Raw genomic sequence first — 22,241 nt, 5'->3', positions numbered from 1 at the left:
AAAATTTTCTAGGTCAATTTATTGCAACATTTCAAGCTATTTTTCATTATTTTTATGTCTCTTTTTCCATGTATGACCATGGAAAATGGTCAAGATTTGATTAACCTGAGCAGGAGCAGCACTGCCATGACAATTTAACTTGTGCTTTTTCCCCTAAGGCCCCTAAGAAATCACTGCCTTCATCAGATGATAATTAGAAAAATACAGAAAGCCTTAAGAAGAAAAACTGAGGAACTGATTTTAAAATAACATTGATTTATGCAGGGAGGATGTACTCAATTAAAGTGGCTTTAGGGCGTGATTATCTACATTCATCATGGGAAAAGGAGAAAGTTACAAAGATTATAAAGAAGTGAAAAATCCAGAGCCTCAAGGTAAAACTTTCAACGATTCAGACGCAGCAACGCTGAAGCCCGTAAAGGTCACATCCCCTACTGCGAAAAAACCCCAACAACTTGGAGATGAACCGATACGCTTTCCTCAAAGTCCAAGCAACATTTCACAGAGTTGTAGCTGTGACTCACCTCCTCAGGGCGGCTCAGCACGTGTCCTTCAGGCCCAGTGATCCCCTGCTCCAGCATCCTGCGCTGCTCCTAAACACACGCACATGAGCACACACAAAGCGCATTGGGAAATACGAGATGTTGAGTCATGTGCAGGTGGACGAATGTTTGTCATGACTGGCTTTGGCAGTGAAAACTAAGCAGCTCTGAGAATATCTATCCTCATCTGTTGGCTATTAACAGCTTAGCACTGAACATTTCGTCACAACTGAGAAGAAACTGATGTGTCACAGTCTTTGAGCTCAAAGTCCAGCTTTCAAGCGGTATCTCATAACCCTCAAAGCTTAGGGCGTTAAGATTCCATTTAATGCAAAAATCCTGCAGAAAAATCATGTCTGTTCATCTCCAGATGGCATCTTGTTATGGTATGAAGAGTCATACCTCAGCTACGATGTCACCATTCTCAGCGTGAACCTGGGCGATGGCTCCCAGATCGCGGATCACACTGAAAACCTCATACACCTGCAGCAAAGACAAAGACAGTAAAATTTTGAACTCCAGCACAGACCTAAAGTCTAGTTGTATCAATTGTTTTAGATGAAGAGGAACTCACAGCATGGGGTTTTTTTTTGCTTTTTTGATTTCCAGCAGTGATATATTGGAAAAATCTTTTCTTTTTAAGTCAGTGGGTCATTCAGACAATGTCTTTGTCTGAATGAATGTGACTAATTGGAAAAAGGGCTAACATTTGGTCTACCCTAGTATTTATTTGGTTTAAAAGATGGATTTAAAGTCTATAATTGAATAATTTTAGCAAACATAAGCTCTTTTTTCCACTATCAGTTGTGGGTAACTGATTGTGTAGTAATCTTTATTAGCGAGTCTCCCACAGTCTGAAGTTTAGGAAACACAGCGAGTTCACAGACAGAAGAAAAACTGTGGTGATGAACGAGTCATCATCCCCCCAACCAGGACTGCTAAACATGCAACAATAAAAAGCCGTCAGAGTTTGACACGGAAGAGAAAATGATAAACTCTGGCTGCACCCAACTGCCAGCATTCCTCACACAGGTGCAAAGATCATCACAGATCTGTTTCAAAACTGCTTTCAGGTGGGATTAATTCATTTTCAGTCAGAAAGAGAGTTTGTGGCTTTCATTATCCTGTCGCTCTCCCAAGAGAAACACACAGGAAAATCAGCACGAGGGGAAGCCTAGCCAAGACAAACAGACTCGCACAGTAAGTCACGCTGTAGAGTGAGCGCGTGAGCCAAAATCAAGAGTAGGATATGACTTTTATGATAGTATTAGGTCAGATTTACTGTAGGCTTTCAATCTCTTTCTCTTCCTCTTTAGGTCAATACTTAATGCCTGTTTGTTGCCCTGGCGATCGGACAACAGTATATCTAATATCACCGCTGTAAGTATAAGCAGCCTTTAAGCTAAAAGAGTTTGTACAGAAGGGCTGTAGCATAATTCAATTTATTGTAGCACAATACAGAATATGCTGAAAAATTCAGTGACAACCTACCTGAGCATCAGTAAGCTGGAAAATATCCTTATAAGCCAGGTAGACCAGGAAAGAGTTAACACCTGAAAGGTTTAAAGCAGAAAAAAATACTAATCATTAACCAACTTAAATACGAAGTTCCTTGGTAGATGATGAACCCTAAGTTTGGATCATTTGAATGCAAGAAAACTATTGTGTAAAATAAGACCCTTTATTGTGGGTTTTTGCGTGTGTCTTGCTAAAAAGTGAGTAGAACATCTCTTTCTGATGCTTTCATTCTAAAAAGTTGCATTAAATGCATCACGTGCAGGCTGCTGCACTCAGGTTACAGGACTGATACTGACTGATGTTAATCTTTTTGCATCGAACAGATCTAAATATTAATTTTTCCAATCACGTTCCCAACGCGCAAATCTTTAATTCAAGATAATCAAACATGACTGTGGTTACGTGAGACGTACCGTGATCCTTCACGAGCGTCTCCATCTCTTCCTGGATTCCCTTGTGCCACTCGGTAATGTCGATATGCAGAGAGTAATCGCAGCAGGACTTGCTGTCGGCCCATTCACGCCACTGCTCGAAGGCTGACATAAGGCTGGTGCCAGGCTCAGGTAGCACATGGTCAACTAGACGCACACGCACACGCACACACGCACACACACACACACACACACACACACACACACACACACACACACGGTTAAACAGCTACACAAATACAGGAACTCTGCTGTCTTGTATTTTATCTATCTTTTATGTTATGTTGTATCCAGGCCTAATGGACAATGATGTATTTCACGCCTGGCTGTATGAACATGTGGAACAAACTGATTTTTAAAAATGATCATATTTACACACCAGAGTCAGACCTGAAACTGTATGAAACGTGTCTGATTAGAAACCTTTCATATCTAGAGCAAGATGCAAACTCCAGGGCTAAACAGTGAATGCAGAAACTGCAGTTCCTGAAGTGGCCACTTTAGGCTTTCCCCAAAACACATTCTTAATAGAGTTCAATGCTAAAATGCCCAACTTTACATTTGCTATTTTTCCTCTTTGATACATATGTATGTAGACTGAATGTCTTTGTAAGGTCCTGTGTTCCTCCTCTCATCCCCAAATGGTCACAGCAGATGGCTGACCCTCCTTGAGCCTAGTCCTGCCGCAGGTTTCTTCCTGTTATAAGGGAGTTTTTCCTTCCCACTGTCGCCAAGTGTTTACTGATGGGGGTTGTTTGATTGTTGGGATTTTCTCTGTATTATTATAGTCTTTACCATATAATATAAGGCCCCTTGAGGAAACTGTTTTTCTGATTTGGCACGATATAAATAAAAGTGAATTAATAGAATTTTTTTAACTCGCGTTTAAATTTAACAACGCTCACAAGGTCAATATAAGAAGTCTATGTTTGAGTTTTGGTGAGTGAAATTCTAATACTATTATATTTACGATTTAGCAGGTATCTATTGTGTGAAAGCCCTGCTAACTAATATCATCACAAATCCCTCCAAAACATTGTCCCTACTGGCTCCAAGAAAAACCCAACAACCTAACATGACTATTACCAGTGAGTGAGTGGTGTCAAGGTGGCTAAAATGTACCTTTTATATGTAGTCTGTAGTTAAGATTGGATTCAGATGCCTTTAATTAAGCCTAAACTACATTGAATAGAGCATTTCATTATAGAAATCATCTCTATTTGGCAAGTGTCACCAGGCTGCAGGATGTTACACACCAATTCCAGACCTGACTAAGCCCCTAAGAGGAGCTACAGCAATCGGCTTTTAGCTTGGGGTAAAAAAGGCATGCAGTGTGAGTATGTTTTGCTGCCAGGAGGAGGATGGTGTTCCTGTTGAGTCAGCAGAGGGAGGGCCAGTGTGACATTTACAGTTCAAGTTTTCATTTAGCTTTGTTTTCTTTGCTCATTACGTCAACTCTTTAAATTTGTATGTAAATTTAAAAATAACATTACCATTAAACCAATGTAAGAACCAAGATTTGCTGTTACATTATATTTACGATATTTTGTTAGAAAAAAAAAAATCACTGATAAAACACAGGGTAAGAGTTTGGGTTTTTTTTTTTTTAAATCTGGGTACAACTTGAAACTGACTCCAATGCCCTGTTTAAAAACTATGTCTAGGACAAACCAAGCCATAACAAAACTACAGATAGATGGTAACTCAAAGGAAGTAGAAAGAAATTCCTGCGGACAAGTTTTCAACTAATGCTTAAACTCTTAACTTGAGCTTAACGACTTTGAAGTGCAAGGGAAACGAGCCCAAGGAGAAGAAAATCTGGGCTTTGCAAGCACCATTAAGAAATTCAGAATACTACAACTACAACAGGCCAAAATTACATAAACAGGGTGTATAAAATAATAGCAAACAAACTACAGAGTCTGTCTGTCTCTTTGGAAACTTCCTGACACAGTATGTACAGCAATCAGCACCTCATGGCTCAGAGTGCTCCGACCAGATGGATGGGTTCATATTTTGGCTTGCTCATGAGCAGGCCTGGCACGCTTCCTGTTCTCATTAAGACATGTTCAATTAGGGCCAATCAGTAAATGAAGAATCACTGTGGGGAAAAACCCACCACAGACACACTCAGCTTCCTTTCACTCACACAAAGCTTTCAGACACCAACTTTAACCCATTTCTGAATCTTCTGTTGCAGACAGCAGGGGCTTTGTGCTCAGCAACTCACTGATCATGGTGGTGCCTCCGGCCAGCGCCGCCTTGGAGCCCTGGTAGAAGTCATCAGCGGCGGTCATGCCCCGATCGGGCATCTGGAAACGAGTGTGCACATCGATGCCACCGGGCATCAGCATCCGACCATGGGCATCGATGGTTTTTACCCCACCGGGCACAATGAGGTTTTCCCCGATTTGTCTGAGTTAAAGAGAAAAGCAACATTTAAACTGCTGATTACACCACCCTTAGTAATTTTAGAAAGCAGAATTACAAATGAATTAGTCATTTTAATTTCATTAATTACATTTACTATTTTTTAGTAATTAGTGGTTTCATATACTTATGGGTTAGGGTAGTAGTTTTTGAGTATGTATCAATGCTCATCATTTTCTTTGTGGCAGTTTCCATTACGCTCTGCAAAAAAGTAATTAACTTCTTACTCACAACTTTTCCTGTTTTGTATAGCAAACACAGTCAAAACTAAAAACTGACTGCATTGTCAGCTTTCTCCAGGGCCGTCTGATAAAAGCCAGACTTGAGAAAAAATATCTGTCCTGCATTGCTAGAGCTCATCATCATAAATAAATCATCCTACTCAGTCACTTTTGGCACTAAAACAGCTTAGTTTCATGACGATTAACCTAACGAATTTACAGAAAAGTTATAATGACAAGCTAAAAAAGTGATCAGAATTGTAGTATGGCAGTGCTGGTTTCATTTATTGGTAACTTTGACATTAAACACTGAAGATTTTATATGGCAATAATGACAAGTTTACTTTTCACTCTGCAAGAAGAATGTATTATTTGTGGTGCTATTTAGAGGTAATTGTATATCATAGTGAGATTATGGTGAGATGAGTAGTAAACTCTACTTGCTGCAGAGGAGGCCCTTAGTTAGTTTGTAGTGATTCAGCCGAGAGCTTCAAACATGGACATGGTAAAAGTTGGGTTTTTAATAAACTGCCGGCAGCTTAAAGGAAAACTCACTTGATGACTCCATCCTCCATATAGATGTCGGCACAGAAGGACTGGTCATCATTCACAATCTTGGCCCCTTTGATCAGGAGACGGTCGCTCTGGAAAACAATAAAGAAGGTGAATTGCTGCACATTTTTGTTTAAAAAAACAGCTTGAGTTAATCTGTAGGAATAACAACCCTGTAAAAGACATGGATTTATAGCCGCCTATAAAAATACGCTTACAAGGGTGAGTATCCGATTTGGCTCAACTGGATGCTGGATTAAGGGCATTTGATGAAAGACGTTTTGGGAAATGTCACTTCAAGGAGTGGATTGGCAACAATCACAGCAAAACATAAATACTGGCTCTGCTTGGCCTTTTTAGGCTGCCGTCTGATAAGGAACACATGGCTGTGCATTGTCTCTCAGCTGACACTGGCTTTCCTATTCTGCAAACACACACGCATACAGATATCTGTAAACACACTGTACACACTCTTAATACTCTAACACACTGATCCGGTGGGGGTGGCTGATTGGAGGGGCAGGGGGTAAAAGAGTATTAAGAGCTGGGATGTTTGGACCAGCACCAGTTTTTTTTGTGTGTGGATGTTTTCACTGTGACACTGTTTATGTCAGGCTGGCGGTGGAAAGACATTGTGAAAAGAAGATGAATACGGACAAAGAAAAGACGTTAATCTAAGGAGGGGACTGGATTCAAACAGTCTGACTGCTTTAAAATGGGATTAGTGAACATCTGCAGTACACAAAGCATTATCTCCAAATTAAGAAGAACAACAAACTTCTAGATCCCTGTGCTGAGAGCAAAGAGAGGGCCCAGTGCATTTTCATCACCGCTCCTCTCACTGGTGGATCACTTGATCTTTGCTTTAAAAGCAAAATTAGGGAAATCATTCACTGCTCGGACAATAAAGACAGCAGCCCGCCTCCAGACACACCCATCTGCCCCCTTCATGTGGTCGAATTATCGCACAAACAGACGTGAGAGAGAACCAATCAGGCCACTGAGCGTGTAATCAATCATCCATGCCTGCTGCCGTGCCACTTGTCTCTATGCTGGAGAGAGGACGGGGAGGAGGGGGGAGTCTACCACCTCCACAGTCCCTCCTTCGAGCCACCCCGGGGAGGCCCTGGCCCTCTCTCCAAGAAAGGGAGTGGCAGCTATGTCACAAGGGCTCCAGCGTTCCCCCTTCTAACAAAGGCTGCTCTGTTTGAGGCGCTGCCACTGGCTGCTGCCAGGCCAGCAGCTTCAGCCCAGAGGACAACTGCTGTGCTGCAGGCAGCACAAACCATAAGCCAGCTCTGTAAAATATTACCTAATAGGTTGTTTATATAACACAGCCACATATGTAGAAATAACGCAAACTTATTTAGCTCACTTAAAAAAATAAATAAATAAACTGAATATCTTTTAGCTTAGTATGTAAACAGACTAAGTTGGTCTATTTGGTGGTTTTAATGACCAACATTCAATATTTACTACAGGAAAGTCTTAAAAATATAAACAGATTAATGGTTTTAAAAAAATGATGGATGTTGCAAAGAAACGCTCCATAAATATGCACTTCTTTTGCATAACTTTAGTGCTGTTGCAGGGGGAAAATTTTGACTGGGACCAACAATGCCATTCATAACCAGACCCCAGTGTGAAGGACCTCAGCTGTTTTTTACTAGCAGAGGTAAATGCAGCCTCAAGATGGCTGCCCAATAATTTCAGTTTCATAGTCTTCAGCTTTGACGGCCACTGACTCAAGTGATGTCCATCAGATCCGCAGTTCCCTCAGGAGCCACAAAAGCTTTAAACCCTTTTCCATGTACAGTAGTACCCCTGAATAGGAAAAAACAAAGTCCTCACACAATGATCTCAGATATATATACCTATCCAAATTTCCTTATGACTGCTTTTGAAGCATTTTTTTCCTCACATGTGTACTAACGTTTCACATATTAGCAATACCCCGTATTCTTCTGGATGAAATATAGAATGGAGTAAAGTACACAGTAAAACAACTTCAGCTGACTGCAGCAGCTTCTGGAAAATGCCTTGCAGTTGTCATCTGAAAGGTGTGGCCACACTCTGACAGCAGTGATGGAACTAATGCAGATAGATCATGTGGTAATCTTCGATCTGTGTGGAACAGAGTGCTCTGGTTGAGCGACTGGCTTCGCTCCAGCCCGCTGCTGGCCCGTTTTCCTCCCAACAACTGCTTTGAAATATGCCGTTACATCATGCGCCCCGTCATGACTGTCATTATCACATTACTCACTGAACTTTGCCAAGACACTGCAGCCCTTCTCACAAAATTGCACCTATTGCGCTGTTTCATATAGAGCTGTATTTGCAGAACAATTAGTGTCCCTGAATCCAGAACCGTGCTTTAAAATAATTCAATTGTTTTAAAGCTCGCAGGGGTCGTGTGACAGAGCGTGTGATTGTACTGGATCTGTGCCAAGCATGACAGTGACCTTTCCTTCGTGGGAACTTTTTCAGAGCTCACAAACAGGATGTGGATAAAGCTCAATGGGCCCACTGTTACTAAACTACTGTGTTTACATTCCAGGCTACAACCTACAACCTTACTGAGATTGCATACAAGGCAAAAACAGTTCAATGAGCATTAAAAAAAACCTGATCTGTAACGTAATTAGGACACTTATAAAAACAATCACTGAATATTTTGTTTAACACAGTAACTTTCCTCAACCTCCTTCACCTCTGTTTCCTCAAACAAAACATCCTGGACTAGTGTAATACTTTCGGCATAGTGGGCGGAGCATGGAGACAGAGCATAAATAAGTCCCACCCACACCAAAGGGGCAAACAGTTCATGGCTCCTTTTCTATCTGCTGATAGATGCCAAAAAACTGCAGTGCAGTGGGACGCAGTATCAACAGAGCCTAAAACTGAGCCCTCCAGAAAACAGGAGTGAACACGTGACTCAAACTGTGGGATAATGAAGCTCAGAAGCCTGCTGTGTTGTCTGTCTTTTGTTAATGATAAGTGTCAGTTTTAGACAAATTTATTTCCTTAAGTATTATGAGATTGTCTGCAACTTTAATTACTGTGAAGTGTGGATAATTTAGATATCTATGACTAATGTTTTGTTTGTGTTTATTTGTTTTACCTTAGCTATAAGAGCTTGTGACTGGAAGGGGCAACGTCCAGAGCTGAAACAACAACTCCAGCTCGTCTCTGTGCCTCCTGAGGCTCGAGTCAATCCCCACAGACTTCTATATTAGAGAACTGAAGTGCACATTTACAGCTGGGTACAAAATATAGTTTTGTCCTCTATGGATTCCTTCCTCCTTCATAACAACTCTGAGTGGCAGGAATTTCTTTGTAAATCATCTATCTGGGTGTGTGTTTGCATTTGGTGCCTTTGTAATGTAATACCTGAATAATATTAACCCTCACTATTATGTACTGACGATACCAGAAGTTCTTGGGGGGGTTGTACTTATCTTCTTGAGTGAAAGTCTAGTTAGGGCTAATTAGCCAATGTACCCTCAGTGTACTTTGCTACGAGCTCTGGGTAGTGACTGAGCAAAAGAATGAGATCGCACATACAAATAACCTCCCTTAGAGATACAGTGAGGAGTTTGGTCATTCACAAGAGACAAAGAGTAGCGCAGCCACTCCTCCACACTAATATGAGCCAGCTGAAGGGGAGGAGGTTGCTGGGGGAGAGGGAGGTCTGGGTTTCTCTAATTAGACTGCTGCCCCCACAAGCTGGACTTAGATAAGTGATAGAAGCTGGATGGATTCTATCTGAAAGCCATTAGAAAAGACTTCCAGTTCTATAGAAGTATACGAGAGAAAAAAAGGTATTTTGGGTCATATTAAATCTGTTATGTAAGTATTGGTCATATCATGCATCAACATTGATATGGTATAAAGCGGCACGCTTGTTGACAATCATAAATCATTAACCAGTAAGGTTGCAATAGATGACATCGCAGCAGCTACTTTCATCTTTTACACTTTTGATGACTCCAATCTTTGATCCATAAGGTAACTTCCAGTTCCAAAAAAACCCAACATGGTGATGGACAAAACACTGATGTTGAAGCTTAACAGTGTCGAAAACCAACAATTGATGACTATGTCCATTTTTTTTAATATCCATGCTGTTAACACATTGCTGGCATTAGATTTTAAATAGCTCTAACATAGAAATATCTCATTTTTAATCCATCCCGCAGGCATGTTGTTAGCACTTTAACCCCGAGATGTATATTGTGGATCAGTTTTTCCATCCAGTAGGGATCACTTTAGAATATCTCATACACTCTGTTTCTAAATATCATTAAAGTATATCAGCTGGATTCACATTGGATTAAATAAAACTGAATTTTACATGGAAAGAGATCAAGAAACAAGTCCCAGCAAGGCTGGTAAACTCTGCATATCATGGTTAGCCATCAGCAAAATAACAAAGTATAAAACAGACAGGTTAGTAAAAATCTGTCTTGTTCTCTGTCACACTATCAGCACAGCAGGAAAGCCTGTGTCTAAAGATAAATTTTTTCAGAAATGTTGTTTCTGTCGTTATGTTTAGCTGCTAAATGTATGCTTTACTCACCAGATGATCACTAGATGGGCCTTTTTCTCATTTAGTTAGAGGGGTATGGACTCTGCAGTGCTTTGGGGCGTAAAAACAATGAATTAAAAGCTCTACGAAGCTAAGGAGAAGTGTAGATTTACATAATACTTCTCATGAGGTTATGAGAGATCCTTATAATTTTTACAGGTATTATTAATAACGTAAAACATTGTGCTTAAGAAAAAGAAACAGACTGGGTATAATGGAAAGCAGAGGTAATGGTTTTGTTAAATCACCAACATCAATCAAATGCTGCGATTATTAAAATCCTGACATTAATAAACCACAGCACCATACGGAGGAAAACTAAGACCCTCCACAGGAAGAGAAGAGAAGCCTGGGTACTCAAACTGCTGACTTTCATAAAATCAGGGCAAAATCAGCTTGGGTGCAGTGAAAACGTCTGCCAGTGTTAGACGTAACCCGGCAACATTGTATGTTGTTGTCCAAATGGAAGATATCCTGGAAACAGTTAAGTCAGGTGGAGAAGGCTGCCAGGTCAGACATGCAGCATTATGATTTATATTTGTCCTGGATTAGTCAAAAAACAGCCCGCTGCTAAAATCATCTCCATACATGTTCAGGCAACCACTGGGAAAACACTCTGCTCCTTCAAAATAAAGTGCAAAACAGGAAATAAAGTACTTCCCAGAAATAGTCATCTGCACATTAATGACATGAAAAAACAGATACAAAATTTTTCTAAGTAGTCATTTCTGTTTTATTTATAAAACACACTTGATGCATTGGATGAATGTGATTCTTCCTTTGATGCAAGAAATTCCACTTTTACTTTATTTTCATGATGACTGATCACCATGTTTTTAATTGTTTTAGCCTCTTAATCCATAAAAACACTCTTCTTTGCTATTAAAACTTGCTCATTTAGTTTGAAAAGTCTCTTAAATTGCTCTGTTATCCTCCCACATTCACAGGAAATGAAAATATGACATTCTTTATTTCTCTGAAAATTTGACTTAAAAACTTTTTTCCACTAACTCATAACTTAAACCCCTACCACTGAAATAGAAAGTAAACTAGCCTAAATTCCCAATTGAAATGCAAAACTAAATTTAAACTTTCTCTTTGACTACAAAATTGTTTAATTAATCTCAAACTTGAAAAAGAATACATTCATTGACCTTTTTCCTGTGACATAGCGCAGCCGGAGGAGCTGCGATACTGTTGCTCAACAGCATTCCCCTCTGCTCAGCAGCTGAATAACAGCAGAGTTGATACATGCTGTACAGTCTCCCTGACTTCTGGCTTTATGAATGGGGGAATTCGGGATGATCCTGAGAGGTGGGGGGAATAAAAGAAAAGGAAAAAAAAAAAACAAGGTTGAGTCAGTGGGTGGCTGATTAGGAGCGTAGTGTGATGTGTGAAGAGAAGGCACTCCGGGCTGCGTTGCAGGGTGAGATAGCTGCGTGAACTCACTCCAGCCACGTTTGAAGTGACTACACATGCACTGCACTGTCACCAGAGACACTGCTCTACTAAAGGTATGTTATAGTAGCACACTACTTAATGATCCTTCATTTGCTGAGGATTGTAGCCACTGAGACTTTAATCCAGGACAGTCTTATAATAGCCTCGCTCTATTTTTACCTCATTCACTGGAGCTGCATTTAAACAGCCTTCTTGTTCTTGATTTACTTTTATCTGTATTTATAGCCTTCACTGAAATAACTCACCCTCATTCTAGAGCTGAAAGAGCCAATCAATCAATAAATGCATCAAAGGAAATGTAACTGATTGAACCATTTTTTCTGCTTACTAATCAGTTATGTTTTCATCAAGCAAAAATGAGAAAATATTTTTCCACTTGCAGCATCTCAAGTGCAAACATTACTCCGGTTTTCTTTTCAGGGATTCTTTTTGAATCTGTTCATTTGTTTTCTGATGGATCGACTCTGGGTTTAATCTTTCGAATGCCAGCATGAAGAGTGATAAGCATCTATTAAAGGTTCTGCTCAAGCACCAGTTTAAAGGCCAAATATAGTCTGTCCACAGTGACACAAAACAGAGAACAGACTGCAGAATCAGCACATTTGAACTTTATAAATTGATCACATTCCTAATAAATGACACAACTTGTTGACGGACTAAATATTTAACTGTTTCACCACCAAAACTGTCAACTGTGACAATACCAGTTGTAGAAAGTGATAGAACGTCTTTAAATTTGAGGCGGTTCGGGCATCTTAAAGACTCCTGGGTGCCTCCTAGGTGAGGTTTTGTGGGCATGTCCAACTGGTAAGAGATCCCAGATCAGGGCAGACCCAGGACACACTGGAGATATCATCTCTCTCAGGTGGCTTGGCAATGCTTTAGTAAAGCTAGAGCCGGTGCTTGGGAGAGGTGGTCTGAGCATCTCTGCTTAAACCCATCAGAAATTGAAGGAGTGGATGATATGTTGTAGACTCCAAAATTCATATTTAATGGCTAATAACATTTTAAAAAATAAACAGTGTCAGCCCTGCTTGGCTAGTTGTTCAGTTTCAATGATCTTGTTGTATGAATCTGGTTCTGAAGTCACACAGAAGCACCAAGTCCAGGTGGTGAACTTGCAGAGGTTCATTCATATTTGATGAGAGCCGCCCTAAGTCTGTCCCTGTCTGTGCAGCTGACCCATGTCCATCTGGCTAAACTGTTCTATGGAGCCCAGTGCTCCACCCAGTTCAATGAAAATATTCAAATTCAGTAAAATATGTAATTCATACTGATTTGAGTGGTCTATGAAGAAAGGTGCGGAAGGCAAGGGGCTCATTTGCATCTACTTCAGCATTTGCTGTTTACTTTTAATTCAGTGTAACCTTCATTTCCTCTTGAGTGTCTTTTTGGTTTAATAAGGTCATCCATGCCTCCTAATAATGCCTTTTCAGGTCCACGGGAACCAACCAGAATGCTACTTTCCAGCATCTACAGTTTACAGTTCCAGTAACATCTTCCTCACATTCTCCTCTGATCCCTCTGCTAGATCTTCAAGAGATCCCCTCTGACTCTGACTCATTTCTTTTGTCTTTCATGCTCTGTTTAAGAATAGACAGTCTATCCAGTTAGGTCTGACTACAACACCCACTAATCCTCTGATCTTTCCACCATCCATCTGCTGTGTCTCAAGCAGTTAAGAGAGAGAACTGAGGAAAATTATTCACGTGAGAGGTTGCCAGTTATCACCAAGTGATGCATGATATTAACACAGAGGAGAATTTTTCATATTATTGCTAGAAATATATATTAAGCATCAATCTTTCCATGATGTGGATCTGCTTCAGTGTACGTACATAGAGACGTGTGTCTCTTTTAAAGAACTATTATTTCAGTTAAATCTGAAGTTGATGAGAGCTACATGAACAGTCAACCACTTAGACACTCCAATTACAGTTTGCTTTGGCTACCATGACACAAAAGGCTAACAGCTCTGCATAATGTGGGTCAGGCCGTGGCTCTGAAATAACTCTGGCAGAGAAAGCTCCAATTAATCGATTAGCTGATCAAAAGAAAACTTTATTGAATAAAACAATTCTTATAATCTACTAATCAGCACATATCTCAGAGACAACCCGTGACCATAATCATGCTTGTGCTATGATCTCCTCAGACTGAAGAAGTTTTCCTAGCTTGGTGAAACCTTTGGGGAGCGTGGGCCTGCTAGATAACAGGATAATGATGCTTCATATCCTGCTGCTTGAATGCTTTGTTTAGTAAGTCCACAATTAGAAGGTGCAGATCCATCTGTATGGCTTTCAAACAGGCTCTTCTGGGTCACTCTTCACCATTGTTTCAGCTCATTGACATCAGGATGAAAAGGCAGTGACCTCCTCCCTGATCAGCTCTGCCTATATGCATCTTCCCTTCATTACACAGCTGAAAGACAGGCATGGAAGGAAATAGGACCCACTGTCCCCTCCCTTCCCTGGCTCCCCTCCCATCCCCTCCCTATTCTCCACTTTCCATTGAAGCACCACATCCCTGCAGCTTCGCTATGAATTCGGGGAAATAATCTGCTCCACAATGACACACTGAATGTATCTTAAAGCCTTTTGTGCCTTCTAAACGGCTATATATATATCTCTCTCTAAATATAGAGAGATATATGTATAGATATATATATATATATATATCAAGGATGGCTTTAAAAAAAAGGAAAAGACGCTAAGGTTAAAAGAAACAGCCGGGTACTGAGCCGTGGAGCGGATGCAGGGAAGCATTTGCTCCACCAGTTGGTGTGCAGTGATACCCGGCCACCAGACACAGTCTAACAAAGACCACCGGCGTGAAATCTCAACTGTCATGCATGGCACGGAAGAAGAAATGCAGGGGTGGCGTGAATGTGCACAAACAATGGATACTCTAATGTAAAGCGAGAGCTCGGGTTTATCCGGACATAAGCACTTGTCGCAAAGATGCTGCAAATAAATAAATAAATAAATAAAAACACGAAAATTTCAGCCTCACCATACTATCGCTGGCCTCATTGATTTCTCGACCCTCGTGTGCTTTCGATCTCACAGCGAAACAGAAAACCATCTACAAAACGCTTTTATTTTATTTTGGAATTTCTTTTAGGAGATCAACTCTTGCGCCATTGCCCTGGATCGTCGAGGAGCGCAGCGGCGCAGGGACCATGCCGCCCCGGTGACATCCTGCAAACACACCCCGCAGGCCCACACCAGCCAGGCTGGACCCACTCACTGCCACTCCAAACGTGAAAACACCCGAGCACTCACTGTGATGCGGGGAATGTTCTTTTTGCCTTGGTAGCCAGACATCTTCACCGGTGTTTCGTGTGCGCCGCAGACCGCTAGAAATGCAAACGGGACGGATTACCGCTGGCTGCCGGGCTGTAGTGAGGATGATGGTGATGAAGATAAATAGGGGGGAAGACTACACAGACACGGGTGATCTGCAGGAGGCCACAGACGTGAAGAATCAAACTATCGCTCAACTCCGGATCCTGGCAGCCTCCCGGTCTCCGCCGATGCACCAAACCGTTCCTTCCCAGACGGAGTCAGACAAGAGGGGAGGGAGGGACCGCTCGAGAGCCTCTTCCCAATAAAAGAACCCCACGGAGCATGCGCAGAGCCTCGCCCTGCTCCATTGACAGCAGAGAAGCACACTAATGCCATCAATTGCTTTCGCCGGATTAGGGAAGGCAGGCAAGCAGGGAGTGCAGCCTGCAAACATCCACCGAAGGAACAAATGAAGAAACAGCCAGCAGCCATCTTACCTCATATTATCTGCTGTGTGTCTGAAGGTGGGGGTGTTATTAGAGCGAGCAAGAGCTCAGGCTCAGGCAGGGTGACGTGATTTCACCTGTTTCCAGATCTGATCAACTTGAATGGTTCTCAATACAAGTTGGGATTACAGCACTATTTGAGAAATGGGTAAACCTGGAATCACGGGAATGGAAATTTGGCCTTTTGTGTGTTTGGCAAATGCTGACAGACAAAATAGTCCGACATTGTTCGAGATTTACTTAGTGTTTGCATTTTTATTTTTAATCAAAGACCGATCGAGAAGACTTCACTTCATAGTAAAAGAAATGTGATAAACTCTGCTTTCATTTTTAAAATGTTCTTCCTCAGTACACAGTTAACTTTATTATTTATCTATAACAGGTTAAAGCAGTGTAAGATTACCAAAAGTAGTCAATTGAGCTTAACCAGATATATTTTGTACTCAGAGGCTCTCCGCTAAATTTTGTTTTGTGCTTATTTATAAATAGAAAAAATATGTATTTGAACTGACACAGTTCCTTTAAGACCAAAGTTTGAAAACCGTTTGTAGTTTTTATGTCTGTGTTTACACCTGATTTTAAAATGCATTCTGGGAAATAAGATTATTAGTAGACAGCAGCAAATATACACTCATTAGACACTTTATTAGGTAAACCTGTTCGGTTGCTTGTTCACTCAAATATATAATCAGCTGATTACATGGCAGCAAGTCAACCCACTGAGGCATGTTGACATGGTCAAGATGACCTGCTGAAGTTCAAACCGAGCATCAGGATGAGAAAGAAAGGTGATTTAAGTGACTTTGTGACTTTGATTGTTGGTGCCAGACAGGATGGTATCGGCATTAAGAAAACTGCTCACTCCCACAAACCCATCTCCAGGGTTTACAGAGAATAGTCCAAAAACAGAAAAAAAATCAGAGATCTGAGAAGAACGCATCAAACTTTAAAGCAGAAGACCACGCTGCTTCTGCCAGCTAAGAACTGGAAGGTAAAGCTACAGTTTGGCTTACTAAAATTAAACAATGGAAGATTAAAAAATGTTGCCTTGACTGATAAGCCTCGACTTCTGCTGTGACATCCAAATGTTAGGGTCCAAATTTGGTGTATACGCTTAAAGCATGGCCTCCACGGTCTTCCGCTAGGCATAAGGATTCTTTGTGGAACAGTAGATTCACATCATGATGTGCAGCTGATCAGCCACAGGACTTACCAAAGTAGTCTGTAATGCTTTTGTCTTGATGTGTCCCTGACAAGGATGTAACAGGAAAATATGTCATTAGTGCAGCATGTGGTGTTTCTTTTTTTTAATGCCATGGACACGGATGACATTTTCCTGCCAGTCTCAACAGCTGCTATAACCATTACTTTGTTTTCTTAATGTGCAAGGGAGAGAAAAGGGACAGTGTCCTTTAACCTTCCAGTGGAAGTGACGAAGCCGGTTGTGAAATATGTACAGAAGCCTTGGAGACATGTGATAAACAGTTGTAAACAGTGATGCCTCTTAGCCATCCGCATGTAATCAGATTGCCCAAGGTGCATTAAAAAACAACTGCAAACAAAGTCCTTAAGGCAAGAAATTGCTATCTAAAGTTCATTTGTTATATAAATGTCTGTAAAACCACAGTAAAAGTTGTCAATTCAGTCACAAACTCAGTTTTTCTTATTTTCTTAATTTGAATAGCCATATTAAAGAGGGCCAAAGTTTAACATAATGAGTTTACATGTTATGTAAGTACATGTAATCCCCATGAGACAAAAGCTCAGGCTTCAGACTGCTCTAACAACATGTTTCAGACAGTTTTTTATGCTCTTGGCTCCGTATGACATCATAGAGAGTTGTTATCCAAAATATGGTGATCTTAGGCAAACAGCTCCACCTACCTGCTTTTCAAACCTTCTGTTTACCACTGATCGCCAATCAGAGGAATGCTGGTTTAAAAGGAGGCTAAAGGGAGTTACATGCCTTGTTTCAGACAGAGGATCTGCACAAAGGTTTAATATGAGATAGAGAAGGATTATTCTAAATTGTGACTTGTGCAAACCTACTCTAGTAGAGTCCATGGATTCAAACATGGAGCTGGAAATCAGTGCTAAAAAATCATGTACATTTACATGAATTCAATAGAGTTTTATCTTAACGTGTTATTAATTAAGTCTGTAAAGCTTACTTTACAATAAGTGTACAATAAATGGTGTGGGTTACAAAGTGCAGTGTGTGCCTCTGAAATTGAGTGGAGCAGAAGTAAAACTAGAAATTGCGAGTGCAGCGAACCCACATTTACACACAATAGCTGAGTAAACATGCACTGCAGCGCTGTTGTGTCGCATTTTATCCACCACAGTCCTAAAATGTCAGCTTGCTTTTGAAGAACGCAACGCTGAAATGCATCTCCTGTAATAATGACATCACTGATATTGAAGATCACATCAATTAAGTCTGTGAAGTCTGTGTTTGTGAAGTAAGCTCTCACATCAGAAAAGTGAAGAGCAACTAACTAATCATATATGACTTGAAGAGATGGAAGAGAGTAGGGAGTGGGTTGTGTGGCGAATGCTTCCGATCAATATGTAACATGATAAAAGGGCTCAACACCAACGCCCAAAGCTTTTAACAGCATCCTGAGTGCTTGAGTATTAAGTAAAGGAAGTACAGATGTGGGTTGACCACCAATCACTAAAACCTGAATAACTGCTTGAAGCAGCAGTAAAAGACGTGATAGATTTTCCTGCAAGTCATGCAGGTCAGGTTGAGCCTGTCCATCAACTCAGTTCTGCTGTTAAAAGAACGAGAGATCTCAAGGGCAGTAATGCTGCAATGGTCCAACCCTGCATCACCTTGCAAAAGCAACCAGGCTGATGTGTTCACAAAGGTGTGCCTCCTATTTAAATCATGCCATGGTAGATGACACATATGTTTATTTTTTCTTTCTCGTGCAGACCTGTTAACAGTGTTTCCTTCACCAACAGCCAGCTGCACTGTGCTGTTAAGGACTCTGACTAACAGAGCCACTCCCTCTGGCATTTCTGCATGGTGGGCCCTCTAACTGAGGGCCAGCGACTCTGTTACATCATAGTGCTTTCTGGGAAATGTAGTCATGGCAAGTTGTCTGGCATAAACTGGATGTGTATGCTTAAACAAACTCTGCTGAGTGGCAAAGGCTCTGTGACTGATGCGATTGTAGATGAAAAATGGCGCGGGTGTGTGCAAAAAGCTGAATGTTGGATGAAATAAATGAGAGCTGGAATGATAAATGTAGAGAAAGAAAGACAAAAGGAGGAAGACTGGGAAGGAGAGGTGTAAAATATACACAATCGGCATGCAAAATCGGAGAAAATTACCCGTTTATCATCGAGATTCTGCAGAGCCTCTTTCCCTGTGCTCTCCCTTATCTCTACCTTCCTCGGCTGGGAGATGTCGGTCTGTCGGTCAATGACTCGCCCGTCACTCCTGCCCCTGCACGCCGAGAGTGCATCAAAGTCCAGCGTCTTGCTGTCCGAGGAACCTTCCACTGGACAGAACACGCCACAGAATTTCTGCCTGGGCCTGGCCGGGCTCTCGGAGCCCATCCTCTGAAAGAAAGCTGGCATTTCCCCGGCGGTCGACATCCCTTCCAGGCGGTTGGTTGTGATTGGGTTTAGCGGTGTGTAGCTGCACAGATGCTCGGAGTCTCAGCTTGTTGTGTTGTCCGGTTTTTTCCCCTTCCCTCAGCGCTGTGCGCTTGGACAGCCACCGCCTTTGCCGGTTTTCAATCGCAGGTGGTCGCACTGTGACCAAAGCTGGAAAAAATCAGTAAAGCTAATGCTGCTCGAGAAAAAAAAGATACACACACACTCTCACGGTGGAGAGAGAAGTGCAAAATGAATCCACGTAATATCTGATATTAGGGAAAGATGTGAGACAGCCTTCTGCTATATTGCTTGTCAGTGATTCCGCCACAGATCAGCAACAATTCTGATTTGCTTACTCATGAGTCTAAATTAGCTCCTTGCCCACAGCTGTTTGAGTTATAAATCAGCATATGAGGGAGAGACCTAAAGTCTGGCTTTGTCACAAAGAGATCCTATAGGGTGGAGGAGGAGGATGTTTCCCAATGAGGGATTACCTGTAGCCCGAATGAAACCGTCCAGACTGGCACTATCGGGAGCGCATCACAGCTGAATGTCCGGAAATATTGCGCTCTCACTTGTCCAAACTGAAGACTTGTTCGCTGTAGCTCTATTTAACCCGGAGACAGTGTCCTCGCAGCTGTCCTGCCCGCCAGAGAGCTGTGTAATGTAATAATTAAAGCGTGGCGTGCAGTCTTTAAATGTCTCTGCAGGGCGTCTCTGTCGGATGTTTGAGGTCAAGAGTGGCCCAGCACCATGGAGAGTTCCTCAAAGTCACACCCAGTCCAACAATGAGGATAGCTGTCCCTTCAGCACCACACCCCGGGCTCCAACACACACACACACACACACACACACACACACACACACACACACACACACACACACACACACACACACACCCCTCAGGTGTGTCCAGCACTTGCTCAAGTTTCAACTCCAGCTTCCATTTGATTTGTAGTCAAATCATAAAGTTCAGCCACTTAAGGGGAAAGGAAGTGGGGACATGTGGACGCTCTCTCCCTTGTATTACAAGTTACTTAAATGATTTGAGCTGTTATTATTTATTTAGTTTGTCTTTTATCTGTTTCTTTTACTTTTACCACTTCCTACAGGACATATGGCAGCCCCAAGCAACGTAATGTACGTAGAGTGTGTGACATCATATTTTCCATGTAAGACCCACCCCTTCAAAACTAACCAGAACCATATAGAGGAATACAATTTCAATTAAGAAAAGATAGAATTCCACGTTTTGTTTCGAAACTACCAATTTCTCACCTTTAACGCAAGGGTAATGATGGCTTTCTCAGCTCTGCCACAACTTCAGCCTTGTGATTCAGCTGTTGGTTGAAATTTCATAATGTGATGAAAAAAAGAAAATACTTTATCAAACCTATATTAAGCCATTAGATATAAGTTACACATCCTTCACTAAGGTGAATCTGTTAGAAAGGGATGATATTATTGTTCTATAAAACTGGCCTGTAATGTTTTATTCAAACTGCACATAGCTAATTCTCTGTTGGAAGCTCAAATATCCCAACAGCTAAACAGATAAATACGATGCAGAGTTGTAGAGAACCATAGTTGAAGTATTGTGCATAGTTTTGCAAAAGGTGTCTTAAGGTATCATCAGTGTCCTGTGTTGAAGGAACTTAAACTAGAGGAAATCAAAATAACAGTTCCTGCTGTCTTTTCCGCTTGGATTTAAGTTTTACTCTTCGCACCACTCTGCCTGGAAATGATCATAACATGATTTTCTTCCAGTTGGCATGTTTTGGTATCAAACCCAATGCCAGAGACACGGTCACATTTGTAAGAAAATGCTGCACCTACAATAACCCCAATATTATTATATCGATTATTACCCCTGCAAAATCTGCAGTGCAAAACTTTGTGTTAAACTTTCCATACTCAGCATGTTTTCAGATTGTCTTTTACCACATTCATTTGATGCATGAGACTGACAGCCTGGTTCGCTTACTGCATTTTTTTATGATCAATCTGCAGCTACACTGTACTAAAAGCTTAATACTGATAGACAGACAGACAGACAGACAGACAGACAGACAGACAGACAGACAGATAGATAGATAGATAGATAGATAGATAGATAGATAGATAGATAGATAGATAGATAGATAGATAGATAGATAGATAGATAGATAGATAGATAGATAGATAGATAGATAGATAGATAGATAGATAGATAGATAGATAGATAGATAGATAGATAGATAGATAGATAGAGCCATGATTTCTGAAGTTCTTCCAAAGTACTTCTTTAGACATTGTCTATTTTTCCACTCCTTTTCAGTCCAGTCCTCGTACTTGACCATTTTCAGACTTCTGAATCACTGAAGCACTGAAAAATATTGAATCATTCTTAATAGATGAACCAGTGTCTACACATCACAGACAACTCAGCAAAGAACCAAGTTTAAATTGCATTTTTAAATACTTTGTTACTAACAACTTGTCATAAAAAAAACCTACTTTGTTCCTATTTCTTCATCTGAATGTAGGAAAAATGCCAAAGAAAACACTGGCACAAAAAGTTCTGCACCAACAAGGTGATTCCCAAAGAGCTATTAGCTCAAAACTCAGCATATCTCTGTACTGAAAAAGTAGCAGCTGTCAGTATCAACAGGTCTAAGGAGTGAAATCAAATGTAAAACCTTTGGTTTAAATCATCGTCAGTATGTATTAGTATGTAACCTGGTTCTCCTGAAAGCCCATTGTTCTGGGTATTTGTCGGGGGCCACCTACCACTACAATGACTAAAATGAATGCAGGATTCTTGTGCCCAATGTCCTTTGCCTCACATTGGGTAGTCCAATTCCAAATCAGCACTTAAGGGGTTAATCCTCTGAGGTTTAATCCCCTAACACTGTGCTGTCTTGAAAATTGTTTTCTGAGGTTTTTGGTGATGACTCTAACAAACAAATAAACAAGCAGTTTAAATTTCTTCCAAAAAAAAAGTTATTTAGTATTTTCTTCCAAAACACAGGGTGGGGGTTAGCATAGGGTACTTGCCATACGTAGAACTCCCATGGTTAAATATTAGATGTCAGTATGTACAGTAATTACTTA

General features: G+C 41.1%; 1 protein-coding gene across 2 annotated transcripts in view; it reads right to left on the bottom strand.

The window, feature by feature from the left end:
• dpysl2b (dihydropyrimidinase like 2b) overlaps window positions 1–19,603 on the bottom strand; it is a 31,996-nt gene extending 12,393 nt beyond the window's left edge. The window contains exons 1-7 of one of the 2 annotated variants that reach the window (XM_085279082.1): window positions 18,879–19,603; window positions 5,698–5,786; window positions 4,722–4,906; window positions 2,474–2,638; window positions 2,034–2,095; window positions 945–1,025; window positions 525–593 (exon numbers count right to left, since the gene is read on the bottom strand). In XM_085279082.1, the coding sequence (XP_085135208.1) occupies window positions 525–593; window positions 945–1,025; window positions 2,034–2,095; window positions 2,474–2,638; window positions 4,722–4,906; window positions 5,698–5,786; window positions 18,879–19,145 (918 nt within the window). In that variant the 5' untranslated portion in view covers window positions 19,146–19,603. Of the gene's footprint in view, window positions 1–524; window positions 594–944; window positions 1,026–2,033; window positions 2,096–2,473; window positions 2,639–4,721; window positions 4,907–5,697; window positions 5,787–15,027; window positions 15,372–18,878 lie in introns of those variants that run through there. The other variant, XM_085279083.1, reaches the window with a different exon arrangement.
• Between the last annotated feature and the right edge of the window lie 2,638 nt (window positions 19,604–22,241).

This window comes from Mchenga conophoros, linkage group LG7 (assembly GCF_057382185.1).
Source record: "Mchenga conophoros isolate Kocher_MC1m ecotype Shallow Benthic linkage group LG7, M_conophoros_male_GT1.1, whole genome shotgun sequence".
NCBI classification, from domain to species: domain Eukaryota; kingdom Metazoa; phylum Chordata; class Actinopteri; order Cichliformes; family Cichlidae; genus Mchenga; species Mchenga conophoros.
This window is presented reverse-complemented; position numbering and strand designations above follow the sequence as displayed.